We start from the raw sequence: 19,077 nt of genomic DNA on the forward strand, positions 1-19,077 counted from the left end.
AGTCTAGATGTGTATTGGTTCTGAGCAGTTCTCCTCCAGCAACTAGAACTTCCTTTTTTCAAAAGATGCTTTTCAGTTCTGGATATTGCCTACTAAACCTAGTATAGTGGAACGCTGATGAGGGGGGACAAATTAATATATGTGACTAATAGCACAGTTAATACTAGTAACATCTAGATTCAAACTTTTAACTCCATGCATTAGCTTTATGACCATGGGACAAGCTATTTGATCTCACTGAGCCACAATGTCACCTTTTTTTATGACATCTCGGAGGGCAGTTTAGAGAACGTAATGCGATAATCGACATGAAGTGCTGAGCCGTGCCTGGCACAAGGCAACTGCTCAAACAAAGGCTTTTGGTGACGGTAAATCTGGTACTGGTCCTCCCTTCCGAGTCACCGCGGTGGTGAGGAGGTCCTGTAATCTCCAGCGAGAGCTAGAAATGTAGATAGGAAGACTGAAACTCAGACAGAGGGATGGCGTGCCCCAAATTACAACTGTAGTTAATGGCACGACTGCTACAAGGCCCAGGTACCCCGACTTTGGTTCTGAGCTCTTCTTCCAACCCCACCACCCTAGGTATCACAGGCGGTGTTTGTCCGAGTTCAGACTCAGGGAAGGGGGAGTGACTGTGAAGGGAGGACCAATACCAAGTTTACCATCACCAACAGCAGAGCAACCTATGCTCACTGCACCTCCCGGTCTCTCCTACTTCTCCGCTTCACACCAATCACCCCCTAATCATCCAGATTCCAATCTAGCCTCTCACAGGACCCCACCGGACTAAAAAGGTCGTAAAATCCTAGCGAGCAAATTCTGAGCCCGAACCCAGGCGTGGGCCACACCGGCGCGATCTTCGGAACCGACTGAGCCCAAACTCAGCAGGCTCACTCCCTCCTCCCTCACTGCTTCCCTCATCAGAAAAGTGCATGCCGGCTTCCCAGATCTGCATCGTGAAAAAAGCACGCATCTAAATAGTTGTCCTAAAAGACGCCCCTTTCAGCCCAACGCGGGGGAAAGAAAATCGTCTCTAAGAGCCAACGGGCGCGTCCATGTTGCTGTACGGACAAAGCGTTGCCGGGGCGACTCAGAGCGCTCTGCCCCCGACTCAGCGACTCAGAGCGCTCAGGCCTTCGGAGCTACACTGGGGGTCGGACCGGACTCGGTCGGGGACGCTTACTGGGCCCGGGAGACGCCGGCGCGCCAGGCGAGACGGTGGGACGCCACACACGCAGATTTGCCGCGACGAGCAGCCCCCGCGAAAGAGATGCGCACGCGCGAGCACGGGACGTGATGACGTCAGCAGCCGCGGAGATTTTAAAATTCTAACGGCGCGGGTGGGTGGGCCCAGGCGCTGGTGTTTTGGCGGCTGCCCTCCTGTCCCGCAGGTTATCGCACGGTTTACGGAAATTTGATTTCTGAATCCGGTCAGAAAACTGGAAGAAAGGTGAGTAATGACTTTGGGGTTACTTTGTGGCGTCAGGGAGAAGGCGAGGGCTCCCACCACCAGAGACCCAACGGGGCGATGGTCTAGTGGTGGCTGTTGTGCTGCTGTGGGAAGCCTCGGGCCCCACTCTGCGAGGCGCTGGTGTCCGGGAGTCCAATAACTTTCTCCTGGCAGCGACTTCCCACGGGAAAGGGGGCGGCCTGGGGGCCGCTGATGGGGGGGAAAGAGGCAGGAGGTCGGAAAGGGGGGAGAACTGAGGGGAGCCAAGGACAGGAGCCGCTTGGTGGGTTTGAGATAGGAGTGTAGCAGCCTACTAGGGCCTGGGTACGTACTTGGGGAAGTCTTCATCTCCATCTTCAGAGTACATTTCAAGTATTGATGGGGAGCGGGCCTATGGGTTAGAGTGGAAACGTTGATGGATGGACGGATGCAGAAGCCTGTGTTTAAAAAGAAATGCATGGGCAAACCAAGAAATTGAGAAGAAAAGAAAAATGCTGAGGGGTTGTAAATGAAACTGCAGCAGCCAGAGGCCGAGAGAAAAAAGCAGAACAATTAGCCTGTTGATAGCTGTTGACCAGCAGCTAACACAAGACGGCTCAGATGCATCTATGTTTGTGGGAACTTAGGATCAACTCCCTGGGAAAAGATTATTTTAAAGGAACAATGGAACTTGACTGCCTTTCTGTGTGAAGATAAAAGTGGGTGCTGCATAGTGCCCCATGGAAAGTTGTGGGGTTTTTTTAATACTGAATTCATGAATGCAGGTCGTAAGCATGAAGCGCAGCTCAGTTTCTACCGGCGGTGCTGGCCGCCTCTCTATGCAGGAGTTACGATCCCAAGACTTCAATAAACAAGGCCTCTACACCCCTCAGACGTAAGTATCTCATGCCTCATTGTCTTGGACAAAGCAATCTGTAAAGGCGGTAATAGCAAAGCTGCACTATCAGTGATGTCCGATGAATCTTGTCTGTGGCCAGTGGCACCCGATTTTGGGTCAGTGACAGCTAAAAGTGGGCATATTACTGAGGTGTTGTGCCTTACCTCATTTGTTCCTTAAGGCTCAGTGCCGTGTCTTTTGCCAGGCAACTGACATTCATTCCCTGTGCGGTAAGTTTCAGCTTGCTGAGGTGTATTCAGCTAGCAAAGTTCTCGATTAAAGGTTTTATTGGCAGCAAACGGTAAGCTGCAGTTCAGTAGCCGTCCACGGAACACCACTTCTCCAAACTGTTTTCCCAAGATGCGCTGGGAAAAAAGGTGTCCAAAAGAACTCGCTGTGGTAAACTAGTTTTACTCTATGAGTGATTTCCTTACTACTAAGAAAAAGGCTATTCGTGAGCCCCTGTAGATCTGTATCAGTCCTTCTCGCATACCAAGCGACAAGACAGACATTCTGAAGTGCTCTAAAATAAAAGGACAGGCAGCTTACCGTGGCCTGAGAGTGAGAGAGACGGTTAGCCGTTAGTAGCTGTGGGCCACCTATGACGAAAGATTGCTCGCATTTCTCTATATATGTTGGAATTTAGGCTTAATTTCAAGATGGCTATTTCTGTGAATATCCAACAGAGAATAGCCAGGTGCCTTGGAAGCCCAGGTGCCTCTCCACTTGTTAGTTACATATCAACTTTTCAGTCTGCCACCCACAGCTAACCCAAAGGAGTGGATGCTTCTTCCTTGCCAGCTCTGGACCCATCCCAGAGCTGGCCCCACTTCAGCCTCTCCCACCCCTTTTGCCCGTAGCTAATGTAAATTCTTTCAGAATAGCTTACATCTCCCAGGACATCAGACATGTCTTTTCATCTAGCCATGCTGCTGGCGGTTCAGACTTAATGCCCTAGAACAGTGATGGCGAACCTTTTGAGCTCGGCGTGTCAGCATTTTGAAAAACCCTAACTTAACTCTGGTGCCGTGTCACATATAGAAATTTTTTGATATTTGCAACCATAGTAAAACACTTATATTTTTGATATTTATTTTATATATTTAAATGCCGTTTAACAAAGAAAAATCAACCAAAAAAATGAGTTCGCGTGTCAGAGGTGACACGCGTGTCATGGGTTCACCATCACTGCTCAAGAACCTGGTCCTTTTTGCTAGCAATGGCCTAATAAATCCTTTCTTTTCAAAAAGACTTTCAGCCATGAAATTAACATATTTTGTTTAACATAAGGTACAAGTTTCATTTGCTAACTGTTCTTAAATTGCATAGGTTTACATAGTATAAGCTGCAGCTACTTTTAGGAATTTGAAATATTTATGTATGGTTTTTCTTCTGAAGTCAGAAAAAACTTTTGTACTGTTGCATATTACTTAACACTGAAAGATTTGTCTTGAGTTGCACAGAAACTAAAAGGCTACCATTTTCAATGTTTTAGGTCTGTAATTTAGATAATGTGTGTTAAGTGTAGCTGTGTTCTGATAGCCTAGGCCTCAAAAAAAAATTTTTTAATGTGGCTATCCTCCTATGATTGAAAATATTTTTTTAAGTTTTTTCTTTTCCTTTGATGTTATCCATAAATGTCTATATTTTAAGATAATTGAAATCATAATGTAGCTATCTTTTCTTCATAACATTTTAGCATTATAACTTATACTATATTAGCCTTATCTCCTTATTGCAGTTATGATTGCTACTAAAAGTTTTCATAATTTTGAATTATTTTTATAGGTAATACGAAACCTAATTGGTTCTAACATATTTCCAAAAGTTTCTTGAACTAATATTTTTTTTATATTTATCTTAAAGAGTGTGTTTTCCTCCTTTTCTTAAAGCAAAGAAAAGCCATCCTTTGGAAAGTTGAATATGACCAAACCCACATCTGAAAGAAAAGTCTCTCTGTTTGGTAAAAGGTAATGATATTTTTTATTAGTTCTACTGAAGGTATTCTTCAAGCCTAGGGTTGAACTAAATGCTCTCTGGATACAAAAAATTAGATAGCATGGTCCCTTTCAAGAGAAAGTTTTAATCTAGTTCTCTTCTGTTTTAAATGGTTATATCTGCTTTAAATGTTGCAAAGAGATATATCAGCACAGTCAGACTACTATTTTTTTGTTGATTTCAGAGGGGATGGAGGGGGTAGGAGAGAGAGAAAGATAGAAACATCAATGATGAGGGAGAATCATCAATCAGCTGCCTCCTGCACGCCCCCCACTGGGAATCAAGCCTGCAACCTGGGCATATGCCCTGACCAGGAATTGTGACCTCCTGGTTCATAGGTCGATGCTCAACCACTGAGCCACACCAACTGGGAAGACTACTATTTTATAGTTATAAATGAATAGTTAATTTAAAATTCTATACCTAACTTTCAGATACTATGGAATCATAACATTTAAAGTTAGGAGGAACTGTTATCTAGTTAAACATTTTAGTCCCAGACTTCTTTATACACTTAAATATTAAGACTCCAAAAAGTTTTTATTTTGTGGGCTGTATCTCTTGATATTAACCATATTAGAAATCAAAGCTGAGAAAACTTTAAAATATGTATTAATTCAGTTTAAAATAAGAAGCCTTGGAAGCTAAGCAGGGTCGGGCCTGGTTAGTACTTGGATGGGAGAAGCCATTACATGTTAACATAAATAGCATCTGTTTATTTTAGTTTTTCACAAACAAAGCTGTTTTAATAAGAAGTGTGTCCTTGTTTTCATCTTCGCAAATTTTGTTAATGTCTAGCTCATTGGTTCTCAACCTTCCTAATGCCATGACCCTTTAATACAGTTCCTCATGTTGTGGTGACCCCCAACCATAAAATTATTTTTGTTGCTACTTCATAACTGTAATTTTGCTACTGTTATGAATCGTAATGTAAATATCTGATATGCAGGATGTATTTTCATTGTTACAAATTGAACATAATTAAAGCATAGTGATTAATCACAAAAACAATATGTAGTTATATATATATATGTTTTCCGATGGTCTTAGGCGACCCCTGTGAAAGGGTCGTTCGACCCCCAAAGGGGTCGTGACCCACAGGTTGAGAACTGCTGGTCTAGCTTAATAGAATATATTGAATTCTCATATCTGCTGCATTCAGTCTCTTACAATATCATGCATCATATAGTCAGCCTCTGGAAAACTCCACTGTGAACTCACGAAGGAATTAGAATAAAAGGGACAAATAACATATTAGTTTTTTATGAAAATAGCTTTGACTTCTCCTAGATCGCACTTTGAGAAACATTGTCTAGAGTAGATCACTGGTTGCCTGGCCTGGAGGTGGAGCAGTCTTGACTATTAAGGAGCATAAGATTTGGGGGATCGCCGAAACCGGTTTGGCTCAGTGGATAGAGCGTCGGCCTGCGGATTGAAGGGTCCCAGGTTCGATTCCGGTCAGGGGCATGTACCTGGGTTGCAGGCACATCCCCAGTGGGAGATGTGCAGGAGGCAGCTGATCGATGTTTCTCTCTCATCGATGTTTCTGACTCTCTATCTCTCTCCCTTCCTCTCTGTAAAAAATCAATAAAAAATATATTAAAAAAAAAAAAAAAGATTTGGGGGATGGTAGAAATAGTCTTTTTGTAGTAGAGATTACACAAGTGTATACATTGTCAAACCTCATTAAACTGTACATTTTATTTTAAGCAAATTGCATCTCAGTAAAGCTCATTTTTTTAAAGAAATGTTCAACCCTAAAGTTGAGAAAATAAACTGTTCCTTTATTTCATCAAAACAAAAATAATTGTTTTAAGACAAATCTGTTTGTTCAATTGATTTGAAAACATTTAGAGATGAAATATTTGTTATTTTAGGAAAAGTCTTTGCCAAGAAACCAAGTTAAACTGTTTTCCATTTGATGAAAAATCACAAGACATTTTTATAATATAACTTTCATCTCAGAGCTGAACTTCAGAGATAATGATAATAATTATAAAATCTGACATTTGCAGAACATTTTTATAAGCCAGACTTTGTTTTAAGTGCTTTATCTATATTAATTCTTTTAATCCTCATAACTGCTCTATGAGTAGATAATTGTTATTGTTTCCATTCTATAGGCAAGGAAATTGAAGCACAGAGAATTTAATTTACTCAGTCATACAACTAGTATTAGAGACCGAATTTGAAACACAGACTCTGGTTCTAGATCCTATGCTCTTGAACTATAAGTTGAATGATACAGTATTTAGATTGAGGGGGAAGTTCTCTTGTGGTTCAAAAAGATCTTAGTGTAATTTTGTGTAGAATAAGAGCTGAGTTTATACATATATTCCTTTTATGGTTAAAATATATATATATATATATATATATATAAAAGGTTAAGCACCAGTAGTATAAAGAAAAGTGGTTCTCAAATTAGCAAATCCTGAAGGGAAAACTAAGCTAATTAATCAGGGCAGTGGAGTGAGAAGGCCCAAGCCAAAGAACGTTAGAGTCTGGGCGAGAGAGAACTTGAAGCAGTAAGCAAGCTTGCAGGGAGAAATTAAGTTTGATGAACTGAGTTCAGATATTACAGCAAAGTTCATTGTACAGACATCCTCTGGAAATTAGTTCCAGGACCTGTCCCTTATATAAAATGTCCTAGTATTTGCATATAATCCATGCACATTCTCTCATATACTTTAGATAATCTCTAGGTTACTTATAATACCTAATCTACACTAATAAAAGAGAAAAATGGTAATTGGCGTACGGCGCTACCTTTTTCATTGGCTAATCAGGGCTATATGCAAATTAACTGCCAACTAAGATGGCAGTTAACTGCCAACAAAGATGGCGGCTAATTTGCATATGTAGGCACAATGCAGGGAGGCGAAAGGGAAAGCAGGAAGAAGCCCCCTGCCACTGACAGTGATAGGAAACCCAGGGGGGAGCTAAGAGGTGGGGGGCAGGGCAAAGGCGGCCCCAGGGCCGCCTTTGCCCTGCCCCCCAGTCATGATCGGAGAATCAGGTGCCTTTGCCGCCCTGGCCAGTGATAGCAGGAAGTAGGGGTGGAGCCAGCGATGGGAGCTGGGCACGGCTGAAGCTGGCAGTCCCGGGAGCTAGGGGTCCCTTGCCTGGGCCTAAAGCGGAGCCCACGATCGCGGGGCCGCTGCCACTGCGGGTTCCCACTGCCCGGGCCGGACGCCTCGGCCAGAGGCGTTAGGCCAGGGCAGGGGCGGAGCCTGCAACCGCGGAGTGCTGGGGGTCCCCTGCCCAGGCCTAACACCTCGGCCAGAGGCGTTAGGCCTGGGCAGGGGCAGAGCGGGAGATCGCGGGGAGCTGGGAGTCCCCTGCCCAGGCCTAATGCCTCGGCCAGAGGTGTTAGGCCTGGGCAGGGGCGGAGCCTGCAACTGCGGGGAGCTGGGGATCCCCTGCCCAGGCCTAACACCTCTGCCGGAGGCCTCAGGCCTGGTCAAGGGGCCGATCCGGTGACTGGTGATCGGAGGGTGATGAGGGTCAACTCCTCTGGCCGAGGCATCAGGCCTGGGCAGGGGGCTGGGGGTCCCCTGCCCAGGCCTGATGCCTGGGCCAGAGGCATCAGGCCTGGGTGGAGGGCGGAGCCGGGGATTGGAGGGATATGATGGTCCCCTTGCCCAGGCCTGAAGCCTGGGTCAGAGGCATCAGGCTTGGGCGGGGGGTGGAACAAGCGATCAGAGGGAGATGGGGGTCCCCTGCCCAGGCATGATAACTGGGCCAGAGGCATCAGGCCTGGGTGGAGGGCGGAGCCGGGGATTGGAGGGATATGATGGTCCCCTTGCCCAGGCCTGAAGCCTGGGTCAGAGGCATCAGGCTTGGGCGGGGGGTGGAACAAGCGATCAGAGGGAGATGGGGGTCCCCTGCCCAGGCATGATAACTGGGCCAGAGGCCTCAGGCCTGGGCGGGGGTCAGAGCCAGTGATCGGGGGGAGATGGGGGTCCCCTGTCCAAGCCTGACACCTCTGGTGAAGGCGTCAGGCCTGGGCAAGGGGCCGATCAGGTGATCGGAGGGTGATGGGGGTCTACGCCTCTGGCCGAGGCATCAGGCCTGGGCAAGGGGCAGAGCCAGCAATCAGGGGGTTCTGGGGGTCCCCTGCCCAAGCCTGACGCCTGGGCCAGAGGCATCAGGCCTGGGCTAGGGGCAGAACCAGTGATGGGGGGAAATGAGGGTCCCCTGCCCAGGCCTGACGCTTCTGTCAGAGGCGAGGGGCCGATCCTGCGGTTGGACGGTGATGGGGGTCAACCCCTGAGGGCTCCCAGTATGTGAGAAGGGGCAGGCTGGGCTGAGGGACACTCTCCCCCCCACCCCACCCCCACACACACACACCCAGTGCACAAATTTCATGCACCGGGCCCCTAGTACAATATAAATGCTGTGCAAGTAGTTGTTATACTGTACTTAGGGAACAATGATGAGAAAAACCTCTGTACATGTTCAATGCAGACACAACCCTCATAGGCCTAACTACATAGTACACGTTATCAACAACATAACTTTTGTTGTTAATATTTTATGTCCATGGTTGATTGAATCATTGATGTGAAACCCACAATATGGAGAGCTGTCTGTAATTCAGACTTGTGGCATCTGTCCAATAAAGAAAATTATTGTTCCAAAGATATTTAATAAAACTATAATGGTGAGCTAAATTGGGCCATATACTTAGGCAAAAGGAACCATTATAAAGATTTAACCAAATAAGGTTTTGTTTTGGGAGAGGAGCTTGGAATGGAGCATAAATACTACAGCCATTAATGACTAAAAAATAGCAACATACGTATTTATGATAAATTAACAGACACATAATATTGCATGATAAAAATGTTCATGAATAAAAGCATGCACAATGTATCTACCATCTCAAAGACAATTTTCTTTTAAGAAATAATGGCAAATGGTTTGGGAATGAAAAAGCAATCATGGAGGGGAAAATGGAATAGCAAAAAGACTTGAATTATTGAACAGATTTGGAGAACAGTTGTTGTAGAACAGGGGTCCTCAAACTTTTAAAACAGGGGGCCAGTTCACTGTCCCTCAGACTGTTGGAGGGCTGGACTATAGTTAAAAAAAACTATGAACAAATTCCTATGCACACTGCACATATCTTATTTTGAAGTAAAAAAACAAAACGGGAACAAATACAATATTTGTATTTGCGTGTGGCCCGCGGGCCATAGTTTGAGGACCCCTGGTGTAGAAGATCTAGTGGACTCAAAATGCACATCCTTAGAAGATAATTGCAAAGCACCAGAAGTATATTCTTTTTATATTTTACTCTTCATTATTTGCTTTTTTTTCTCTACCTTGAAGAGAATTGTTTAGTTAAATAAGAATTAAAGAATTGTTGAACTTTAATGTTTGATGCTGATGTTAAAATTTAAAATCACCTTGAAAGAATTTAGATTTGACCACAGAAGAAAATAGTTTTGACTCTTTTTTTTTTTTTTTTTTTTAATGTTTCCAGAACTAGTGGAACTGGATCCCGGAATAGTCAATTTGGTATATTTTCCTGTTCTGAAAAAATCAAGGACCCAAGACCACTTAATGACAAAGCATTCATTCAGCAGTGTATTCGACTACTCTGTGAGGTATTTTATAATTTTAAATAGCCTAAGTTGTGAGCATTTTCTATAATTTTTCTATTATAAAATGTTTGACATTTCATAAAAATTATTGTAGTTTCTTACAGAAAATGGTTATGCATATAATGTATCCATGAAATCACTACAAGCTCCTTCTGTTAAAGACTTCCTGAAGATCTTCACTTTCCTTTATGGCTTCCTGTGCCCTTCGTATGAATTGCCTGACACAAAGTTTGAAGAAGAGGTTCCAAGAATCTTTAAAGGGCTTGGGTTTGTATGTTATATTTCTTATTAGCCTAGACAGAATGTTAGAACACAGATAAGAATCAATCTCAATAAATTTATAAAGATTTTGAGTTAAGAGAAATAATATATTTTAAGATGGTCCCCGTGGGCAACATATGTAGGATAACTTGAAAAACTATTTGAAGGTTATTACCTAAATACAGATGACAGATCATAAGGCCCTTAGCTACTGAAGTGACAAGGAATAGGTAGGATGGGCTGGATACCACAGAAGCAATGTGGAAGCAAAAAGGATAGGATTGAAGACCTGGTGAAAAAGGGGTGAGATGAAGTTAGAAAGCTGTGTAGAGTAAACACAGGGGAAGAATGGATTTGAGGATTACAAGTTGCATATGTGTGGTTGATTTGAGGTACATTTAGTTTTATGAGACACATTCATACTGGTTGTAAATTGCATTCTGTAGCTTAGGGGATATATATATATTCACAGTAATCTGCAGAAAAGAAACCAAAAAATACACAAAATCATCTGAGAGTAAGATGACTAAGGACAGAATCTCAACAATGATCTTCTAAACAACTCAAGACTATTGGTGTATATGTGGAAGTTTTTAAATATAATTTCTTGGTTAATTTAGACATTTTTATAAAATTATTAAGTTAGTTTATTTTTTCTAATTTTTCATAGGTATCCTTTTGCATTATCTAAAAGCTCCATGTATACAGTAGGGGCCCCTCATACATGGCCTCACATCGTGGCAGCCTTAGTTTGGCTAATCGACTGCATTAAGGTATTTGATTTCTCATTATAAAATGTATACATAGAAATTTTTTTTTTCCTCAAGTTATTTCTTTTTCTCTCCTAATTTTGCTTTTGCCAGTTATCTTAAAATCTCCATCAGTTTTCATTTTTCAAATGCTTGATTTTAAATTCTTCAAACTATTAATACATGATTCCAGAGGTGAGGAATAGGAAGTACCATATTTGCAAGGAGAGTCATGAGCTTTTATAGCTCAAAAAAAGTGAGTCAGTAGGAAATTATTTCCCCCAAAGCACTTATTTATTTATTTCTCTTTTTAAATTAAAATTCCTATTTATTGCAAAAAGTTTGGAAAAATACAGAAAAGCTTACACAGAAAGTGATATACCCACAACTCAAAGACAATTTAAAATATTTCCTTGAGATACAGTTTTAAAGTTACATTTTTGCTGTGAAAATTATGTGTATTTTTTAAACTTTTTATGCATATTAACAAGTTTCCCTTCAGAAAACTTGCACCAGTTAAAAGCTCCTCAACAATGTATGAACATACCTATTTTCCCATTCCATAGGCATTCGTGCTTTAAGATCTTTACCCATTAGGAAGGTGAAAAATAGCTTGTTTTAATACATATATTATTAAGTGATTATGTTTTGTATGATTTGTCATAATTTATTTGTGCATATTTTTGGCCCTTTTTGTATTTCATTATTTGCTCCTGCTATTAATTTGAACCCTTATTTATTGAATTCATATATTAAGCGTATCAATGTTTTTAATAATTGACATGATAATTTTCATATTTGCATTTTTTGTTTTTAAACTTGAACATTTTTCACATTATTACTGCCTATTTGTGTCTTTTGCCTTTTTTTTCTTACTGATTTGTAAGTGCCATCCTATATAATAAGAGAGTAATATGCAGATAGACCCTAACAGCGGAATAACCAGGAACTACTGGTCACTATGACGCACACTGACCACTAGGGGGCAGACACCCAACACAGGAGCTGCCCCCTGGTGGTCAGTGTGCTTCTACAGGGGGAGCACTGCTCAGCCAGAAGCCGGCTCATGGCTGGCCAGCGCAATGGTGATGACAGGAGCTTCTCCCATCTCCGCAGCAGCACTAAGGATGTTCGACTAACAGCAGGTGGACATCTCCCTAAGGGCTCCCGGGCTGCCAGAGGGATGTCTGACTGCCAGCTTAAGCCCAATCGCCTGGGGAGTGGGCCTAAGCCATCAGTCGGACATCCCTTGAGGGGTCCCAGAGTGCGAGAGGGCACAGGCCGGGCTGAGGGACCCCCCCCACCACCACCACCCCCAGTGCACAAATTTTCATGCACCGGGCCTCTGGTTTTGTACATAAAAAAATCATTAAGTTGGAGAAATTAGTTATTATGTGTAGGATGCAAGTATTTTTTCCTCTTTCTCCTCTTGATTTATATGCTGTATTTTGACTGTTCAGTGGTGAGAATTTTTATCTAGCCTCGTGCAGTTTCTTTTTATAACTTCTTAGTTTCCTGCCCTACTTAGTGCTAGAATCCTTAAAACCAATATTGTCCCCCTAGCATTATTTTGCCCATCAGCTGGTTCTTAACTAAATGTAGTCAGGCACTGGGGGAAGGATTTTGACCCAGTATTCATTCTAGTACATTCAATACCCCCAGTTGGAGTAGAAATCCAATACCATAGTCCCTTAATACAACTCAAGTTTTATTGAACTTTATATATAACATTTATATATCAATTTGTTTTTCCTCAGTGATACCTATGGACATTGGGTAACCATCTTTCTGCTCCCCCCCACCAAATAACCCTGTTGCCGCTGAAACACTTTACCCTTTTTTGTCTAAGCAGCTGTCATTTTGTGTTTGGAGATAGTATTTTCACATTGATTACAGGAGGTCATGGAATACCTATTATGGCTTCTATTGACAAGTGAGCTCCTAAGATGACTCTAAGTCTATTATAAAAGTCGAAATCTCTTTCCTATCTTGGTTTGCTTGAGGTAGTGAAACTCAACATTATAGCAATTTAAGAATCAGTGAGAGACTTCCCACTCAGGAATTCTGTATTGAGCCCTAGAGTAAGGAAATTTAATGAAATATTTTCAGTAGAAACCACATTCTTCTTTTTACTCCTAATGCATAGCCCTTTTCTTAGAAGCTTAATGTTCATTATACTAGATATACATTTATATCTTTACATTTTAATAGCAACTTCATTTAACTTCTTTTTTTTCCTTTTAAAGGGTTACATATATTTTTTAATATGTTTTTATTGATTTAAGAGGAAGGGAAAGAGATAGAAACATCAATGATGAGAAGCATCATCGATTGGCTGCCTTCTGCATGCCCATACTGGGAATTGAGCCCATATCCCTGGCATGTGACTTGACTGGAATCAAACCGTGACCTCCTGATTCATGGATCGATAGTTCCTTTCAAGGTGCACAGATTCATGCACTGGACCCCCAGTAAAGTATAAACATCTGAATGTTTTGCTATAAATTATTATCTGTAGTAATTTTTAAGCTTAAACAATTGTACTTTTGAAGATTTTATATTGTAAAATTCAATCTAAATTTCATATTTATACATACTGAAGGAGTCAGTAGATAACATTTGAGCACCAAAATTTGAGTTCATATAAAAGAGAAATAATTATTATTGGTTCACCTTTTATGTTTTGGATTCTCAGAGTTGCATTAAAATGTTTGTATGCCCTAGCTGGTTTGGGTCAGTGGATAGAGCGTTGGCTTGCAGACTGAAGGGTCCTGAGTTGTATTGTAGTCAGGGCACAAGCCCAGATTCAGGCTCGATTCTCAGTAGGGGGCGTGCAGAAGGCAGCCGATCAATGATTTTCTCTCATCATTGATGTTTCTAAGAAACTCTCTCTCCCTTTCCCTGCCTCTATGAAATCAATAAAAATATATTTTTAAAAATGTTTGTGTATGCTTTCAATGGGTTAGTAGTGTAAACATCAGCGTATTTTTCTCTGTAGAATAGAACTAAATATGGAACCCATTCTTTTTTAATCCTATGGGATTTAGTTACTAAAATATAAAGGATTATAATTTAAGGCTCAATAAAATAATCTCTGAAGAGACTTTCAAGTGTGAGCAATGTAAATGCATCAAAAAATGACACTAAAAACAGTTGACACAACATCAGAGCTGTGTGTTTTTCTCATAAACATAATGTGTTGCTTGTGTACTGATTAGTTACATACTGCCATGAAAGAAAGCTCACCTTTATTTGATGATGGCCAGCCTTGGGGAGAAGAAACTGAAGATGGAATCATGTATAATAAGGTAACTCTGATTACTATAAATATCATTTTATAGTAATCAACTATAAAATGATATTATTAAATGTGTAATGATATTCTTTAATAAATGGTATTATTAAATAAATATCAACTGATTGATATGATATAGCCTTTTTTTTTAGCAAAGAATAATTATGCCCCTTTACTACTTCAACTATGGAGAAGCAGCTAGAAAGAAAATTCTCAAGTTGCATATGTGTACTGGACTAGGTTTATTTGAACCTCAGTTTTCACCCAATTATAAGTTCAACACGTATTAAATATTAATTTTTTTACATTTATTTTAAAGGTTAAACCAGTAAAAGTTACTCTTGCTATTTTAACTGTTATTTCAGATAACAATATATGGAGAAGCACTTTGGTAACTATAAAGTGCAGTTTTTAATTAGAGAATTATCAACTGTTTAACTTCACCAGATTCTGAGCCACAGCTTTGTGGATCCAGAAACGTGTTTTGTGTTTTTTAATCTGAAAAATCAAAATTGACCAAGCTTAAAGGAAACTGATTCATCCTCATTGAATTCACAAAAAACTTATCTAAAGTAAATTGAAAATGTATTAGTTTACCATCAGAGATACACCTTTCCTGTTATAGGAATACTCACACTGCCTATTCAGAATACCACTTTCATATCAGCCAAGTAATAAAAAGGTTGCTTGTAAGCACAGAATCAGTGCAAAGGGAATTGGTTTGTCTTGAGGGATATTTACGTCATCTAGACTATGGAAAATCCTGATCAGTCATCCTTACCTCCTAACAAACTATGCATCCTCCGTGACCAAAACAACTCATAACTGCAAAATACAGTGTTACTTTCTCTTGGATAAATATTAAGAATGATAGTATAATATTATTTAGATCTCTACTAATCATGCCGTTTTTAAACCTGAAGTTACAATGAAATTATAATCTTTATTAAGTTCTGGTTTTCACAACTAGATCTTGTCAGCTTACTTGGACTTATATGATTAATGATTCATTAAAATTTTTATAAAGTAGATTATCCCTAGTAAATAAATTTGTGCATTTTATGTTGACTTGTATTTATTAACAAGCTTCCTTGTTTGACCTTCTCAGATTCTGAAGGTATTTTTTTTTTACTGTTTACTATCACTTTTATCCAAATTTAAGTGTATTTTTCGTCCCCAGTATTAGAAATACATAGCAGACCAAGTCTGTGCGGCATTATTAATGATATAACCTAGGGTTGTGTCTCATTTATAGGAGTTCATATAGCTAATTAGTATTCTTGACTTTTTTTAAAAAAAACTTCCACTTAAAAAAGTGAAACAAAGTAAATAGAGAATCATGGTTTTGTTTTTAAAACTGCTTAACCCCATCAGTTGTTTTTGGACTACACCGTAAAATGCTATGAGAGCTTCATGACTGGTGCTGACAGCTTTGAGGAGATGAATGCAGAGTTGCAGTCAAAACTGAGTAAGTAATCTCATTCCTAGCATACTTGCTTTTGGTCATTTATAGCTTAGCTTACCATACCCAATCCTATATAATAAAGATGTATTATGCAAATGGTCGTTATGCCGTGAAGGGTAACAACCAATCCGATCGCGTCACAACCGGATCAACAGGAGGGTGGGGCAGCGAGCTACAAGCAGGCGGTGGCAGAGAGCTACAGGAGGGTGGCAGCGAGCTACTGGCACACGGGTTCGTGTGCAGGACTATTATATAAGCACTCACATTACATTCATTTGGATGCCTACTGATTTTTACCTTCATTGTTTCCTTGGTGAAAAAAAGTAGTAGTTGAGCAAAAAGAATACTGGTGTTGCTCCTCACTGGCTATGTGAACTTAACAAACTACTTGTTAAAGTTTTGCAAGATTAGATGGCCATGTGAATAAAGTATCAAACAGTACCAGAAGCACAGAAGATAATCAGCAAGTGTTATTCCCCTTGAAGAATAATATTTCTGTGATATCTTTGCTTTACTATGTGAGAAACTAAAGCATCAATTAGTCAAAAGACCTAAGGTTGCTTTCAGAACTTGTGACAGTTAGTGGTCCATTATATTTCCAAAGAAAACTTTTTCCACTCAGCTATAACCTAATGACATTCAGTATGTACTAGCTAACTCTAAAATGTTCCAAAGGCTTTATTTTACTTTTTTCTTCCTTTTACTGAAATAGCCTTGTATATAAAATGCCAAAGTAGTAGGTAAAAGAGGTAAATTTGTGTAAAGCTATTCCTCCAAAGACAATAAAATCAATCAAAACAGGAGAATATTGCCTTGCCACTATTGCCATGAAAGGTGAAAGCAATTCCCTATGTTCTCATACTCCTGAAGAGGAAGAAGGATAATTTCACATGAGAAAGGGAGCAAGGTAAGTAATGTTTTAAAAAAGGAAGATTCATAGTGATCTAATACAGAAAGCGTCTATTTAGTTCTTGGATATTTCTGTTTATAATTAGTTAATCATAAATTTTATTCATTTATTCAAACAATATTTATTCTATATTTAACTGTGTGCCAGCAACCATTTAGGCCAGCCGTGGGCAAACTACAGCCCGCGGGCCGGATTCGGCCCATTCGGCTGTTCTATCCGGCCCGCGGAGCCGAAAGAGCGGAGGGTTCTCTTGCTCTCCCCTCCTTTGAAAGGCTTTTGTACCTTTCCTTTGTTAGGCAATTTTATTTTGCCTTTGCCATCTTCAATATAAGGTATGTTATTGTGCTATGATTCCTCCATTTTTTGAAGTTTCAAATTATAATAATTAGTGTTTACATTCTTCTTGTTAAAATGTTTGAAATGAATAAAACTATTGAAATTAAAAAAAAAAAAGAGACCGTACCCTTTTATGTAGTGATGTTTACTTTGAATTTATATTAGTTCACACAGACACTCCATCCATGCTTTTGTTCTGGCCCTCCGGTCCAGTTTAAGAACCCATTGTGGCCCTCGAGTCAAAAAGTTTGCCCACCCCTGATTTAGGCACTAAGGATACAGTAATGAATAAGTGATAAAAGTCCTACCCTAATGAGCTTAAATTCTTTTAGACCGAGACAGTAATCAAATGAACAACTGTAAATCAATGGTGCTAAGTGCTATGCAGAAAAATAAAGCAGAATAAGGAGACTAAGAGTGTAGTGGAGAAGGGAGAACAGTTTGCTATCTGACAGAGAGTGGGTGTCCTTCACCGAAAGTGTTTTGTGAGAGCATTGGTGAAAACCTGAGGGACAATGTTCCAGGAAGATTTGAGATTTTATGAAGTTGTTGGTTTTTGTCTCCAGAGGATTTATTTAATGTAGATGCTTTCAAACTGGAGTCATTAGCAGCAAAAAACAAAGCACTGAATGAACAGATCGCAAGATTGGAACAAGAAAGAGAAAAAGAACCGGTTAGTAAACATGCTTATCTTCAATAAACTTATATACTTACTTAGCTCTTTTGGACTCTGATCTTTATTGAATACCAGCTATTTATCAATTTTTTTAATAGATTACAAAATAAGCTTCTTAAAAGCTAAATATTTTTTATAGGACAGAACTCCCAACAAAAACACATTTCGTATCTCTGGAGCTTTTTTTTCCCTTGGGATCTCTCAGTCTTGGACTAATGATGTTCAGAATATGATGAAAGAGTCTTACCTATTTACTTAAGACCAAAAGATATTTTGAACCAGGTCCCCATATTATACACCTCTAGGAAGCACTATATAAGAGCCCTAATTTTTTTTATTTATTTTTTTATTTTATTTTTTTAGTTAGTGGAAAGGAAGTGGTAATCAGAGTTTATATAATATAATGTATTCTAGGAACTTTCTAAAAACTGATAATATTCAGATACCTAATTTTACTTTGTGTATTATATTATTGAAATAGCTAGACTGTTCTGTAAAATATCAGATTTTAAATGTTTGGCTTTTTCATTCTGGCTCTTGACTTTTTCTATCCCAAACTGACTTCTTGAAAAGTACACCTTAATTATGTAATAACAGTAAAGTCCCTTGACTTCCTCTAAAAATAAAACTCTATTTACCCTTCTCTATGATGAATTTAAGAAATATTTCTTTACTTTCAAGGAAAGTATGGAATTATTATTGATGAGAATAACTAATTTAATGTTCTTTTCTTTTAAAGAATCGTTTAGAAACATTGAGAAAACTGAAAGCTTCCTTACAAGCAGATGTTCAAAAATATCAGGCATACATGAGCAATTTGGAGTCTCATTCAGCCATTCTTGACCAGAAATTGAATGGTCTCGATGAAGATATTTCTAGAATAGGTAAGTACAGCTAATACTAAAAGACATCATTCATATTGGGATGGGGACCTGCATGGGATTTATCGTATATAGAGACACCTAGTTATCTTTGTTCCTTTAATGGTAAATAGCTAAAGCAGGCTACCAAGTTTTTTTGTTTGTTTATTGGTTTGTGTTGGGTTTTTTGTTTGTTTGTTTATTAATCCTTACCTAAGGATATTTTTTCCATTGATTTTTTAGAGAGAATGGAAGGGGAGGGAGAGGAAGAGAGAGAAACATTGATGTAAGAGAGATACATTAGTTTGTTGCCTCCCACACGGCCCCAGTTGGGGCCAGGGATCAAACCTGCAATTCAGGTACATGCACTTGATCAGGAATCAAACCCGCAATGGGCAGATGCTCTAACCACTGAGTCACATCGACCAGGGCTGGCTTTCAAGTTTTCAGTGTTTTCTGAGGCTGCTGTAACAAATTACCACGAACTCAGTGGCTAGAAACAACAGAAAGTTATTCACTCACAGTTCTAAAGGCTAGAAGTTTGAAATCTGGCAGGACCAGCTTACTCCAAGGTCTGTGGAGGGGAATCCA

At 39.9% G+C, this 19,077-nt stretch overlaps 1 protein-coding gene across 1 annotated transcript in view; it reads left to right on the forward strand.

Moving 5' to 3' along the window:
* Window positions 1-2,223: 2,223 nt before the first annotated feature.
* NDC80 (NDC80 kinetochore complex component) overlaps window positions 2,224-19,077 on the forward strand; it is a gene marked incomplete at its 5' end in the record, with an annotated part of 36,657 nt that continues 19,803 nt past the window's right edge. Inside the window, 9 exons of the mRNA XM_081096453.1 lie at window positions 2,224-2,324; window positions 4,220-4,297; window positions 9,814-9,937; window positions 10,029-10,201; window positions 10,866-10,968; window positions 14,163-14,252; window positions 15,614-15,707; window positions 17,517-17,623; window positions 18,366-18,510. Coding sequence (XP_080952579.1) covers window positions 2,224-2,324; window positions 4,220-4,297; window positions 9,814-9,937; window positions 10,029-10,201; window positions 10,866-10,968; window positions 14,163-14,252; window positions 15,614-15,707; window positions 17,517-17,623; window positions 18,366-18,510 — 1,015 coding nt within the window. The remainder of the gene's footprint in view (window positions 2,325-4,219; window positions 4,298-9,813; window positions 9,938-10,028; window positions 10,202-10,865; window positions 10,969-14,162; window positions 14,253-15,613; window positions 15,708-17,516; window positions 17,624-18,365; window positions 18,511-19,077) is intronic.

The sequence above is a fragment of the Myotis nattereri genome (genome assembly GCF_964212035.1).
Source record: "Myotis nattereri genome assembly, chromosome: 8".
NCBI classification, from domain to species: Eukaryota; Metazoa; Chordata; class Mammalia; order Chiroptera; family Vespertilionidae; genus Myotis; species Myotis nattereri.